Source organism: Pongo pygmaeus, chromosome 11, assembly GCF_028885625.2.
Source record: "Pongo pygmaeus isolate AG05252 chromosome 11, NHGRI_mPonPyg2-v2.0_pri, whole genome shotgun sequence".
NCBI lineage: Eukaryota > Metazoa > Chordata > Mammalia > Primates > Hominidae > Pongo > Pongo pygmaeus.
The window spans coordinates 81,863,447-81,878,331 of NC_072384.2; the positions used below are offsets into that span (position 1 = coordinate 81,863,447).

A 14,885-nucleotide genomic window follows, 5' to 3' on the forward strand; every position below is an offset into this window, starting at 1 on the left:
TTTGCTACTCCCTTTGTGAATTGGTTTTAAAATGTGTGTTTGGGCCATTATGTCATTTGACATTGTAATTACTTTTTTGTAACTTATAGTACTCAAAACAGAGCTAATTTTTCAATAGTACAGAATATTTCCTTTGTGGATTAATAGCATCCTAGGATCTGCAAGGTTACTTGTTCACCCTGCTACTTAATGCAGGAATTATCTATAACCTGCCTCAGAGATAAAACTATAGCTTTGACTTGAACATGTACAGTGATGAGGAACTCACTCATTTGTTTATTTCTGGGCAAACATAAAGAATTTGGAAATTTTCTTTTTTATATTGAGTTATAATCTGCCTATACACATAAATGTCAGCCACTGACCCTATTTCTGCTCTTGGAAGCTACATAGATTAATTTTATTTCCTTTTGCAGTATTTTAGGAATTCAAAGTCAGCCTCTATTGTCCTCTATTAATTTCCTCTGTGCTAAATATTCCAGTTTCTTCTATAATTCCTCCAGAAAAGTGATGTCATAAAACTACCTTTTATCTCAATTCCCTTCTTAAACTAGTCCTCTTAAAATGCAGATGAGAACTAGGCAGCATGTTGCAGGAAAAGTCTGACCAACACGTGGTTAGAGAGCGGTTCCCTTTCTTGTACTGCCAACTTCGCCGCTAGGAATACCACCAACACTGCCAGGAACTCTGTGCCTAGAAACACCAGGTCAGGTGAAATTGTGGTCACCTAAAATCCCTAACTATAATTAATTAAGGTTGCCCTTATACTCTTTTTTTTTTTTTTAGAACTAAATTAACCTTTCTAAAAACAAAAATTCTGTTGAACTCTACCTTAAATGCTTAGGTCATCATTCCAGCTCTTGGAAACCTTTACTGACTTTGCCATTCATGTCGTCTTTTCTTCCAAATTTTGTGTTATCTACAAATGTAATGAGCCTCCTGTCTTTGTCTTCAAATTAATTGATTAAAAATATTGACCTGTGGTTTGCCAAATATAAACCTCCCTCTATGGATTCAGTATTCAAAATTCTTCACTCAGTTACTTCCCAACTTTGTTGAATCCACATTTAACCATTTGATCTACAGAATAGAGAAGAGAATAAGTATTATGTTCTGCTTGGGGTCAAAATTTATTTCTTTTCCTTTTCTTCTTTTATTGTCTGCTTTCTTTTCTTCATTCCTTCACATTTTCATATGGCATATCCTTGTCTTCTACATGGTCTGTTTTCCTGTGTGCTCATTTTGCTTCGAAGAAAAGAACCTTCAATGTGTTTTTTGGGATTCCTTGGCCTTCTGCCCATATGCAGCCCTAGCTGAGTCTGCACTTGCTCCTGAGGCTGATTGCCCTGTGCCAAGCCTCAAACCCTGTGCAGGGGAGGGATTTCCCTGATGCTTATTAGCATCTGGCAGAGGACAAAGCTCTGAGAATTTCAACAACACCCCCAGACCAATTCATTTTCATCCATCTCTAGAATTACATCAAATGTAAGTCTCCTCAAACATCAAATGGGGGTTTAAAGAAAATTAAACACAAATTATATGTGTGTTTTGGGATGCAGGAGATGTGTAGGGAGAAATTATTACATAGTCCTCAGCAGGCTTCTCACTTTAATCTCAGCATTATTGCATCTATAATCAGAAGAATATTGATGACAGGAAAAGAGAGAGATTGTCTTGAAGGCTGCTTCAAAGCACACATCAACCAATCGCTCATTATCCAATTGAAAGATGGTATTAGAGTAAACTGCTTTGGGAATCAAAGAATTTGTGGTAGATATTCTGCTGAACAGCTCTGTGGTAACATGTCACCTGCTCCTGCCTCATCAAAATATTTCACCTGGAAATAGTAACGCCACAATTGTATAGGGCTAACATTTGTCCAAGCGAGTGATTTTACTTTGAAAAAGGTTTGGCTTTTTCATATAACTTTGTGACTATTATTATTATAAAATAAATTAAATGTGGATCAGGGTAAACAAGCAGACCTATTCTCAAGTGTGGAAAGTGGGTGATTAATGGATTAATGAGTTAAACATCTTAATTACTGATTTTTTCCTTTATATTTAATCCCCTCACTTAGACAAATCAATAAGGACATTAGATTATTACCTCTTATTTAAAGAATATTATCTCAAACACAGATTTATTACTCTGTAGTTACCTTGTGAATGAAAAAGATGAGCTCTGGAGTCATTAGAACCTTTGCAAACCTGGCAAGATATAGTCAACCTCAGCTCAGGAAGAAGAGTGGCAGGTGGCTGAATGATTACTGTGTCTTAATATTTCAGAGGGAACCCCAAGACCTTGGTGCCAGGTTAATTGGTACTTCAAACCTATGATAAATCGTAGAGAATGATGGAAAGTTTGAGTCAGCAGCCAAAAAGCTAAAGGTGAAAATGAATCAGTGCCTCTTAATAATGGAACTTTATGACTTACTCATTCATACCCTCATTAATTCATTCAGTATATATTGAGAGACTATGATGTGTCAGAACTTCTCTTAGCATCACAATACTCTTACAACCTTGTACAAATCCTTTATCTTCTCTAATTCTAAATTTTACTAGACAGGTGTTTACCACAAGGAGTTGTGAGGTTTAGTTACTCATGTATGTAAGACTCAAGCAGAGTGACTGGTTGGACACTTAATAAACCCTCTTCCCTTTCCCTGAGCACTGAGACAGAGCTCTTTTTCAGGTAATTTATGATAATGTGAGGTGAATTCCATGTCTTAGCAACAAATTTCTCCCTACAGTCTTAGATCAAGAAGAATTGTGAGTAATGTAAGTTTTCAGATGAAATTAAAGTATTTAAATATTATTACAAGCGATAAAATATTTTTGCAATCCATGAAGTCCAAGGATGTCACTGTTTGTCAAATAGCACTCTGAGGCTTGCTGACAGCTGTACATGCAAACTTACACATTTCTTGAGACTCTTTGTTTTATAGCAAACATGAGGAATGACTTCCTTTCATTTATCAATTCTTACTAGAGTGTTTTTAGTAATACTTAAGAAATCTCATAAACTAATTTTATAAGATACAAAAAAGTGTAAAATTTCCCACATTAACTATCACTATATGCAGAAAGTTTCAGCTACTCTGAAGTCTTAACAGAATAGACTCGAGGGAAATGAAAGATAATTTTGTAGATTGAGTGTGGTTGTTGTAATTGTCTTCTGATTTATACTCTAAATTTGAAATAATTTTGAAAAAAATCTAAAGATAGATTATTGTGGAACTGCCAAATGCATATACCAAATTGTTACTTCATTAATTCAATCAATCATTTAGACAATAAATATTAATGAGTACCTACTGTTTGCTAGGCACTGTGCCTGGGACTCCAAAACGAAATTACATATTTCTCAGCATCGAGGAGTTTTCTCTGATGAGAAAGAGACGTAAACAAATACAGTTCTATAAGGTAATTGACAATAGATGTTCTAAGAGCAGGTGGGAATATGAGAAAGTCTATCTACATGGGGAATTGGGGTAGCCATCAGAGAGGAGGCAAGCTGACACCAGAAAGGTGAGTGGGAGATTATCACGTGTGTGTGTAGGATGAAGATGTCTGGCAATGAGAACAGAATAAGAAAAGTATGAAAGCCTGAGGGAGCCTGGAGTGGCCCGGGAGAAAAGTAGGTTAGTGTTGTTAAGTGTAAATTACCCTGAAAGCAGGAAAGGCTGGTGAGAAATGGTAGAGAGCCCAGATTATAAGAGCCTTGTATAGCAGGCAAATGTATGCCAATGTTTTTCCCACTGTGTAGGTTGTGGGGGAAGTTATTGAAGAATTTTGAATAGAGAAGTTCCATAATCACTTTGGTATGTTTAGGTTCTGAAAGAAGATTCACAATATTGTGATTGTTTTGTTGTTTATAAGTTACAGAAATGGCACGCACACCCTTTTGTTCCTAGGGGTTTCAATAGTTCTCATTGTAATAGAATTGAGGGATGCCAAAAGCAATATTTGAACTAAGTGATACATTAGAATTACAATAAGAATCTGTGAGCAGATTTTTAGTTAACAGGTTTTTAATAGGCTGTGATGCAATCCCTAATGGAGAAGCTTTAATTATGAAAGATAGCCTGCCTCTAATGGAAATTCAGCTGGGTATGTTTTTATTGCTCAGTGAATTAAAAGGTTTATATAGGATTACATTGTTAAGATTCTTGGAGAAAAACATATAAATACCAAATGAAAACTTTCCACTCTTTATCTTTTGCAGGAAAGCGGTTAATATTCCAGAAATGAAAATCATTTAAATTTTGCATAATTTTTATAATTTCAGGGGTTAAGCATCTGAAAGGCCAGAATGAATCAGCGTTCCCTGAAGAAGAAGAAGGCACCAATGAAAGAGAGGAGCAGCGGGACCATTAATTACTGGTCTGCAGCAAGAAGGCTTCTTGGAAATAACTGAACTATTAACTTTTCTGAGTATACCATGGAATTCCACTGCTTGGCTTCCAGAAGCATCCTCCATCTCTGCACCCTGCACTCATACAGTAGCTATGCACATCCTGGAAGTCTCCTTGACTGAACTTTAGAACTAAGTACACATAGTTCCACATCACTTACAATTAAAGAATAAGCATTTATTTTACAGTGATTCTTCTTTTTAACTATGTAAAAATTTGCAGATGTGACTGTTCTAACTTTAATACTGCCAGAGCTTAATCCTTGATGTCTTACTGATAAGGTTTGCATTCTAACAACACATGTAAATAACACCACTTTAAGAGTAAAAAATAAATATTAAACACATTTAGACATAAGTGTGTGTGTGTGTGTGTGTGTGTGTATGTGTGTGTGGGTTTAACTTAAAGAGAAATATCTAATAAAACTTTTAGCTTAAGATTTGCATTGATCATATTTCTGTATCCAGAACAGAACACAATGTTCATTTTTAAAGAAGAAATGCCAGTTTTCTTGATTCAATACACCACAATATTAGATACTAAACATCTTTTTCCCACCAACAACACATTAATGGTTGGCTATAAAACTACAGAATTCTCTTCATTTTCTAAGCTGCAAGGTATATATTTCCCAGCATTTTCTCTAGTTATTAAGAAAGAAGAATGATAAATCCAAAAATCTATGCCAAATCTTCCTACCCCCTTTTTTAGCTATTACTTGAAATTTGAGCCATCTATTTCCTATTGCATTTTGATAAATAATTAGCAGTTTATAAATCTTCCATATCATAAAATAAGAAATTCCATTAATTCATGCATATAGTCATTTATTCATTAATTAAACAAATATCTTTTATGAGCTTATCCCTGGGAAGGTACTATGCTGGGAATTATAAAAATAAAAGAAAGATACTTTTACCCCTATAGAACTGGCAGAAAAGATAAAGCATTAGCATAAAGCAAGATTTTATATGATAGTGTATATTTATTGAATATGGCTTTTTCATAATTTAAAGTTCTGGGCATTTTGAACAATTGTAATTATACATTATTTGTGAAGGCAAAGTATCTAAACTACAAAATTTAGGGGGAATGGAAGAATACTCAATTTGGTTCCTTAATAATATTAATGAAATTCAAATGTATCATGGATAAAAAATAAAAAGATTTCTCAAAAGTCAGTAAAGGACAAATGAAGGCAGGAAGAAAAAATCAAATGTGTAATCCACTGTGGGATCTTAATATCAAGATTCAAATACGTAAAATGATTGCTTTTAATTTTGAATATGAGTTTTGTAATGTAGAAGTTAAGAGAGTTTTATGGAGCTATAAGAGAATGCAGTGAGTTGACAACCATTTTCCTTAGTATTTTTCCCCAAGAAAATAAGTGTGAAACCCATTGATAAGCATACCACATGTATAAATGACTATTCTAGATTCATCTCTCTCTCCTTCCTTTCCTTTCTTCTGTCTTTCTCCCTCCCTCCTTCTCTTCCTTTCTTTCTTCCTTTTCTCTCTCCCTCTCTCCCCTTCTCCCTCTCCTTCTCTGTCTTTCTCCACCCCTCCCCTGACTTTTTCTTTTTTTTTTAATTATACTTTAAGTTTTAGGGTAATGTGCACAACATGCAGGTTAGTTACATATGTATACATGTGCCATGTTGGTGTGCTGCACCCATTAACTCATCATTTAACATTAGGTATATCTCATAATGCTATCCCTCCCCCCACCCCCCACCCCACAGCAGGCCCTGGTGTGTGATGTTCCCCTTCCTGTGTCCGTGTGTTCTCACTGTTCAATTCCCACCTATGAGTGAGAACATGCGGTGTTTGGTTTTTTGTCCTTGCGATAGTTTGCTGAGAATGATGGTTTCCAGCTTCACCCATGTCCCTACAAAGGACATGAACTCATCACTTTTTATGGCTGCATAGTATTCCATGGTGTATATGTGCCACATTTTCTTAATCTAGTCTATCATTGTTGGACATTTGGGTTGGTTCCAAGTCTTTGCTGTTGTGAATAGTGCCGCAATAAACATACATGTGCATGTGTCTTTATAGCAGCATGATTTATAATCCTTTGGGTATACACCCAGTAATGGGATTGCTGGGTCAAATGGTATTTCTAGTTCTAGATCCCTGAGGAATTGCCACACTGACTTCCACAATGGTTACAGTCCCACCAACAGTGTAAAAGTGTTCCTATTTCTCCACAGCCTCTCCAGCACCTGTTGTTTCCTGACTTTTTAATGAATGCCATTCTAACTGGTATGAGATGGTATCTCACTGTGGTTTTGATTTGCAATTCTCTAGTGACCAGTGATGATGAGCATTTTTTCATGTGTCTTTTGGCTGCATAAATGTCTTCTTTTGAGAAGTGTCTGTTCATATCCTTCGGCCGCTTTTTGATGGCGTTGTTTGTTTTTGTCTTGTAAATTTGTTTGAGTTCATTGTAGATTCTGGATATTAGCCCTTTGTCAAATGAGTAGATTGCAAAAATTTTCTCCCATTCTGTAGGTTGCCTGTTCACTCTGACGGTAGTTTCTTTTGCTGTGCAGAAGCTCTTTAGTTTAATTAGATCCCATTTGTCAATTTTGGCTTTTGTTGCCATTGCTTTTGGTGTTTTAGACATGAAGTCCTTGCCCATGCCTATGTCCTGAATGGTAATGCCTAGGTTTTCTTCTAGGGTTTTTATGGTTTTAGGTCTAACATTTGAGTCTTTAATCTATCTTGAGTTAATTTTTGTATAAGGTGTAAGGAAGGGATCCAGTTTCAGCTTTCTACATATGGCTAGCCAGTTTTCCCAGCACCATTTATTAAATAGGAAATCCTTTCCCCATTTCTTGTTTTTGTCAGGTTTGTCAAAGATCGGATGGTTGTAGATATGTGGCATTATTTCTGAGGGCTCTGTTGTGTTCCATTGGTCTATATCTCTGTTTTGGCACCAGTACCAGGCTGTTTTGGTTACTGTAGCCTTGTAGCTGAAGGAAATAGAGACACAAAAAACCCTTCAAAAAATCAATGAATCCAGGAGCTGGTTTTTTGAAAAGATCAACAAAATTTATAGATTGCTAGCAAGACTAATGAAGAAAAGAGAGAAGAATCAAATAGACGCAATAAAAAATGATAAAGGGGATATCACCACCGATCCCCTGACTTTTTCTTTGTTAAGCCAAAACTTTCTGGAATTTCTATACCACCTGCTATGACTCTGTTTATTTCTCAAGTTTCTCGCTACTTAAAACCTGATTAAGGCCCTTATTTGTTTTAAGTGATTTTGAATTACTTGTGTTTGGAAAACATCTCAATGCCCCTTGAGAGTATTTGAGACACCCTGAGGTGCTAAACATAACATTGCCCTTCCGTTTCCTTGAACAGATGCTTTTAAAATGCTTTTTCAAATGGACTCAGGCAAACAAAAAGAAACCAAAGCTTTTGCTGATTTTGTAACATCATTTAGGGTAATATAGAGTATAGCTTCTGATTTTTCTGTTTTGTTCTCCATTTCTAAAAAAAAACACAAAGAAATCAAAATTAAGAGCATAAGTTTTCTTTGGGAAATGGTGGTTTCTTCCATTCTGTTCTCCACTCTCAAAACACAAAGAGAATTAAAAGCTTAAGTTTTCTTTTGAGAAATATGTTGACTTTCTCAGAAATTTGAAGGAAACCAGTTGAGATAATGGCTTTTCACTTTACTTTTCACACAATTATAGTTTTCAAAAACATTTTTTTCTAGAAGCCAACTTGGCTTCAGTTTGGCAGAATGGGCAAAGAAACTGACCAAAGCAAAACAAAACAAAAACTATATTTCCCAGACCACATTTATAGTGTAATTGTTAGTAGCTGGACTTTGAGTCATTCTGACTTGGATTCAACTCCAGGCTCTACCAGATTTCAGACTCAGTTTCTTCATTTGTAAAATGGGTACAATCATACCTAACCTGCTGGGTTGTTGTGAGGCTTAAATGAGATAAGACCTATAAAATACTTAGCCAAGCTTAGTGAGCATTTAATAATTGGTATATATTATTATTATTAGAGTTAGAAAGGACCTCAGAGGCCTTCTATCTTAACTTTATCTACTTCATGATCCTCTTCAACATCATGAACAAGTGATTAATCACCCCACTTATTTTATTTTTTATTTTTATTTATTTATTTATTTTTTGAGATGGAGTCTCGCTCTGTCACCAGGCTGGAGTACAGTGGCACCATCTCGGCTTACTGCAACCTCCACCTCCCGGGTTCAAGTGATTCCCCTGCCTCAGCCTCCCAAGTAGCTGGGACTACAGGTGCCCACCACCACACCCAGCTGATTTTGTTTGTTTGTTTGTTTTGTATTTTAGTAGAGATGGGGTTTCGCCATATTGTCCAGGGTTGTCTCAATATCCTTACCTCATAATCCGCCCGCCTCAGCCTCCCAAAGTGCTGGGATTACAGGCGTGAGCCCCCGTTCCCGGCCTACCCTACTTATTCTTGAATAACTCCAGTTCCAAGCCAACCAAAAGTTCCGATTGTTCTTCTGTGTGTTAAACTCTCCCCTTCTACACGTTTCCTGCTTCTTTGATTCATCTCTGAAAACTCCAGATATTAAAGAACATTCTGATGTCATTTCTTTGATAAAATGTCATCAGTTCCTCCCAAACTTCTCTTCTCCTCCTGGCCACTCACTTTTGGATCCTGTTTAGTTGTTTACACTGACTCTAAGAAAGGCTCTGTCAGGTGAATAAGTTAGGGGTTATTTTTCTATCCTCTTATACGTAAGGAACAGGCAGAGTGTGGCAGAGTCGGGCAGGATTCTTGACTAGAGTTATTTCTATTGGACGATAATTTTGTAACCCTTTATTCTTCCCAGAGTTATCCAAGGTAAGGGTATTTATTAAAAAAATTACTCACTAATTTTTTTACCATTCACTTTGTGTTAATTTAATATATGCCAATGTTTTATACATTATGGAGAACAATATAATTTTAGGTTGGCCAGGAACAAGTTCTTTTTTTTATAGTTACAAATATGATTATAATATGTATTAGAAGAAATACATATCCAGGAACCCCAAATCCATGGTTCCATACCTATTATTGCTTAGGATGAGGCAAGTTTAAAGTGTGAGTATATTTTAGGTTTATTTAAAGAAAAATTTAGTAGAAGTGGTACCCCCAATCAAAAAAGTAATATATAATTGAACGAAAGTTTGGAAGCACTAGTTTTTTTTTTTTTGAGGAAATGATAATTTTATTGGGATTGCTAGCTAACTACTTTGGTTCTGTAGGGACAATGCACCCATTTTAACAGATGGAAGAATAAAATGGCATGATGTGTGAGATTTACTTTTAAATACGTAAGCCAAAACAGACATAAAGCAAGCAAGAAAAAAAAAGAAAAAATATTGTTAGATAAATCAAGTAGGTGAAGTGTTCAAGAAACTAGGTCAGTGGTACTGTGAGATGTCCTACATTCTGGAGTTGTCTCTGTTTTTTCCTGGCACTATTTATTTATTTATTTTAGTTTATTATTATACTCTAAGTTCTGGGATACCTGTGCAGAACCTGCGGGTTTGTTACAGAGGTATACACATGCCATGGTGGTTTGCTGCACCCATCGACCTGTCATCTACATTAGGTATTTCTCCTAATGCTATCCCTCCTCTAGCCCCCCGCCCCTTGACAGGCCCCAGTGTGTGATGTTCCCCTCCCTGTGCCCATATGTTCTCATTGTCTAACTTCCACTTATGAGTGAAAACATGCGGTGTTTGCTTTTCTGTTCCTGTGTTAGTTTGCTCAGAATGATGGTTTCCAGCTTCATCCACGTCCCTGCAAAGGACATGAACTCATTCTTTTTATGGCTGCATAGTATTCCATGGTGTATATGTGCCACATTTTCTTTATCCAGTCAATCATTGATGGACATTTGTGTTGGTTCCAAGTCTTTGCTTTTGTGAATAGTGCCGCAATAAACATACGTGTGCATGTGTCTTTATAGTAGAATGATTTATAATCCTTTAGGTATGTACCCAGAAATGGGATTGCTGGATCAAATGGTATTTCTGGTTCTAGATCCTTGAGAAATCACCACACTGTCTTCCACAATGGTTGAACTAGTTTGCACTCCCATCAACAATGTAAAAGTGTTCCTATTTCTTCACATCCTCTCCAGCATCTATTGTTTCCCAACTTTTTAATGATCACCATTTTAACTGGCCTGAGATGTTATCTCATTGTGGTTTTGATTTGCAATTCTCTAGTGACCAGTGATGATGAGCTTTTTATCATATGTTTGTTGACCGCATAAATATCTTCTTTTGAAAAGTGTCTGTTCGTATCCTCTGCCCACTCTTTGATTGGGTTGTTTTTTTCCTGTAAATTTGTTTAAGTTCCTTATAGATTCTGGATATTAGCCCTTTATCAAATGGATAGATTGCAAAAATGTTCTCCCATTCTGTAGGTTGCCTATTCACTCTGATGGTAGTTTCTTTTGCCGTGCAGAAGCTCTTTAGTTTAATTAGATCCCATTTGTCAATTTTGGCTTTTGTTGCCATTGCTTTTGGTGTTTTACTCATGAAAACTTTGCCCATCCCTATGTCCTGAATGGTATTGCCTAGGTTTTCTTCTAGGATTTTTATGGTTTTAGGTCTAACATTTAAATCTTTAATCCATCTTCATTAATTTTTGTATAAGATTTAAGGAACAGGTCCAGTTTCGGCTTTCTGCATATGGCTAGCCAGTTTTCCCCAACACCATTTATTAAATAGGGAATCCTTTCCACATTGCTTGTTTTTGTCAGGACTGTCAAAGATCAGATAGTTGTAGATGTGTGGCATTATTTCTGAGGCATCTGTTCTGTTCCCTTGGTCTATATATCTGTTTTGGTACCAGTACTATGCTGTTTTGGTTACTGTACCTTTGTAGTATAGTTTGAAGTCAGGTAGTGTTGTGCCTCCAGCTTTGTTCTTTTTGCTTAGGATTGTCTTGGCTATACGGGCTCTTTTTTTGGTTCCATATCAAGTTTAAAGTAGTTTTTTTCTAATTCTGTGAAGAAAGTCAATGGGAGCTTGATGGGAATAGCATTGAATCTATAAATTACTTTGGACAGTATGGCCATTTTCATGATATTGACTCTTCCTGTTCATGAGGATGCAATGTTTTTCCATTTGTTTGTGTCCTCTCTTATTTCCTTGAGCAGTGGTTTGTAGTTCTCCTTAGAGAGGTCCTTCACATCCCTGGTAAGTTGCATTCCTAGGTATTTTACTATCTTTGTAGCAACTGTGAATGGGTGTTCACATGATTTTGCTGTTTGTCTATTACTGGTGTATAGGAATGCTTGTGATTTTTGCAAATTGATTTTGTATCCTGAGACTTCACTGAAGTTGCTTATCAGCTGAAGGGGTTTTTGGGCTGAGATGATGGGATTTTCTAAATATATAATTGTGTCATCTGCAAACAGAGATAATTTGACTCCCCCTCTTCCTATTTTAATACCCTTTATCTTTCTCTTGCCTGATTGCCCTGGCCAGATCTTCCAATACTATGTTGAATAGGAGTGGTGAGAGAGGGCATCCTTGTCTTGCATAAGACAAAGTTTTCAAAGAGAATGGTAGAATTTTGCCCATTCAGTATGATATTGGCTGTGGATTTCTCATAAATAGCTCTTATTGTTTTGAGATAAGTTTCATCAATACATAGTTTATTGAGTGTTTTTAGCATGAAGGAGTGTTGAATTTTATCAAAGGCCTTTTTCTGCATCTATTGAGATAATCGTGTGGTTTTTGTCATTGGTTCTGTTTATGTGATGGATGATGTTTATTGATTTGTGTATGTTGAACCAGCCTTGCATCCTAGGGATGAAGCCCACTTGATCACAGTAGATAAGCTTTTTGCTGCGCTGCTGGATTCCGTTTGGCAGTATTTTATTGAGGGTTTTCACATCGATGTTCATCAGGTATATTGGCCTGAAATTTTCTTTTTTTGTTGTGTCTCTGCCAGGTTCAGTATCATGATGATGCTAGCCTCATAAAATGAGTTAGGGAAGAATCCCTCTTTTTCTATGTTTGGAATAGTTTTAGAAGGAAAGGTACCAGCTCCTCTTTGTACCTCTGGTAGAATTTGGCTGTGAATCCATCTGGTCCTGGGCTTTTTGGTTGGTAGGCTATTAATTACTACCTCAATTTCAGAACTTGTTATTGGTCTATTCAGGGATTTGATTTCTTCCTAGTTTAGTCTTGGGAGAGTGTATATGTCCTAGAATTTATCCATTTCTTCTAGATTTTCTAGTTTATTTGTGTAGAGGTGTTTATAGTATTCTCTGATGATAGTTTATATTTTTGTGGGATCAGTGGTGATATCCCCTTTATAATTTTTTATTGTGTCTATTTGATTCTTCTCTCTTTTCTTCCTTATTAGTCTGGCTAGCAGTCTATCTATTTTATTAATCTTTTCAAAGAACCAGCTCCTGAATTCATTGATTTTTTTGAAAGGATTTTCATGTCTCTATCTCCTTCACTTCTGCTCTGCTATTAGTTGTTTCTTGTCTTCTACAAGCTTTTGAATTTGTTTGTTCTTGCTTCTCTACTTCTTTTAATTGTGATGTTAGGGTGTCAATTTTAGATCTTTCCCACTTTCTAATGTGGGCATTTAGGGAAGCACTGGTTTTAAATATTGTCATAGCAAACAACTTAAGTGTAAGTATTACAGAGTGCATTTAATTGTGATATAGATTTATGCATTCATAAATAAACCATGTATATTGTATTTTTTTAAAGTCTTTATATGTTTTTTTGGCCACTATCAAAAAGCAAACAGTTTAATTGCAAAATGAATAATAGAAAAAGCATGTCTACTTACATTAAAGTGTCTATATACATATACAATTTTTAATATTTGCTTTCTCTGAGTAAGCAGAATGTAAAAGAAATGCCCTTACTTATTCTCTAAGTCAGTGATTCCAAAAACCAGTCCTCAAAGCTCCATTGGTTGCATTAATTAATAAGAAATGTCTATGTTGCAGAAATGTCTATTTTGTCTATGTTAAAATTACATTGTTAGATTTTATAACATCATAACATTTTGAAGAACTATATCAGAGAAGAGCTTTATAAAAATGCTACAGGGAATGTTTGGTTTTAAATGACATTTTAAGTGAGTAAACATCTCATGTAATACGTGAGATGCAAACCTCTCACATAATTCACACAGCAATGCAGCATTGTCCTGTAAATTCTGAAATAATCTACATGAATGATAGGTACCTGATGACATTTTGTAAGGAGGCTACCACTCAACCGTAGGTCTTTCCTTGACATTTATTTTGTGGACACAGACATTGTGTGTAGGGGTGCAGCCACTTCCCCTACTGAATATAATAATATATTTCATGCAGGCAATGGAGACTTGGTCTATAGAGGGAAGATGAACAAGAGAGTGGATTAGAGAGAAAAGTAGGCAAAGGAGGGAATTTGTAACTTGGAGACAAGGGAAAAATTCTTGATGAAGTAAATTAAAATGACATTGGATTCATCTTTGTTTTTAATTTCTTAGGCTATAAACATGACTTAACAGGGTTTTCCCTTTTCTCTGAATTTCAGTAACAGTGAAGCTAATTTGAAGGAACGAACACAGTGAGAATCCCAGCAGTATATAAAATTACCATATTAGAATCCTGAAAGTAACAGAATATTAGAGTATATTCAGCAAATAATTCTCCAGACAAAGTGTTAACTTACAAGGCAGACAGTTACCAGAAGTCCAGCTGAACTTTGGTGACATAAACTTGTAAGGTTTGTGGAGCACATTACCATGACTTTGTTTTCAAGAGGTGAGAGCCGTCTAGAGGCGCTAGCATTTTCTGAGCTGGAAAATGAGTCACAGTTCTGGTCTATGTCCCTCATTTTACAGGTAGAAAAAGTGAGGCCTAGAGAATTTTTCTTCAAATTTACACTTAGAAAGTTCAAAATTGTGTCATGTAGAAAATTATTTGGCAGCAAATAAAAGAAAAACCAGCAAACAATGGTGCAGAGGTATGTTTATGTCAAGAAATAAAATGTCTAGGACTGGAACAGTGAATCAAGACACCAGCAAGCAACAGACAATTTTCATTTTTCTTAACATTCTCAAAGTTGTAAACTCACATCTCAACCAAGCTGCTGCTCCAGGCATCTGTTCGGTCCAAGTAGAAAGAACAGTGGGAAGAAAAGGGGAAGAACCAATAGCAAAGAAGCAAAACTTTTTCAGAAACCTTCAACTAATGTCTCGTGGGCCAGAACTGTGTCACCGGACTATCCCTTGATGCAACGGTGTTGGAGAAAGTAAATATTTTTAACCAGGTGCCTTGCCACATCCCAGCTAAATTAGGGTTCTCATCGTGAAAGTGAGCATAGGTATTTGTTGAACGTTCAGCAGTATCTGATTCCCAAGTGAACAGAGTTTTGGGATTTTCTTCTTCCTTAAGGCATTTAAATGAACCACAGACTAT

The 14,885-nt window shown here is 36.0% G+C and overlaps 1 protein-coding gene across 3 annotated transcripts in view; it reads left to right on the forward strand.

Annotated features, from left to right (window-relative positions):
* The window catches only part of PPP1R1C (protein phosphatase 1 regulatory inhibitor subunit 1C), a 151,914-nt gene that overhangs the window by 133,522 nt on the left and 3,507 nt on the right, over positions 1-14,885 (forward strand). For 2 of the 3 annotated variants that reach the window (XM_063647670.1, XM_054479005.2), the window contains exon 5: positions 4,294-6,473. In XM_063647670.1, coding sequence (XP_063503740.1) covers positions 4,294-4,382 — 89 coding nt within the window. In that variant the 3' untranslated portion in view covers positions 4,383-6,473. Of the gene's footprint in view, positions 1-4,293; positions 6,474-14,885 lie in introns of those variants that run through there. The other variant, XM_054479003.2, reaches the window with a different exon arrangement.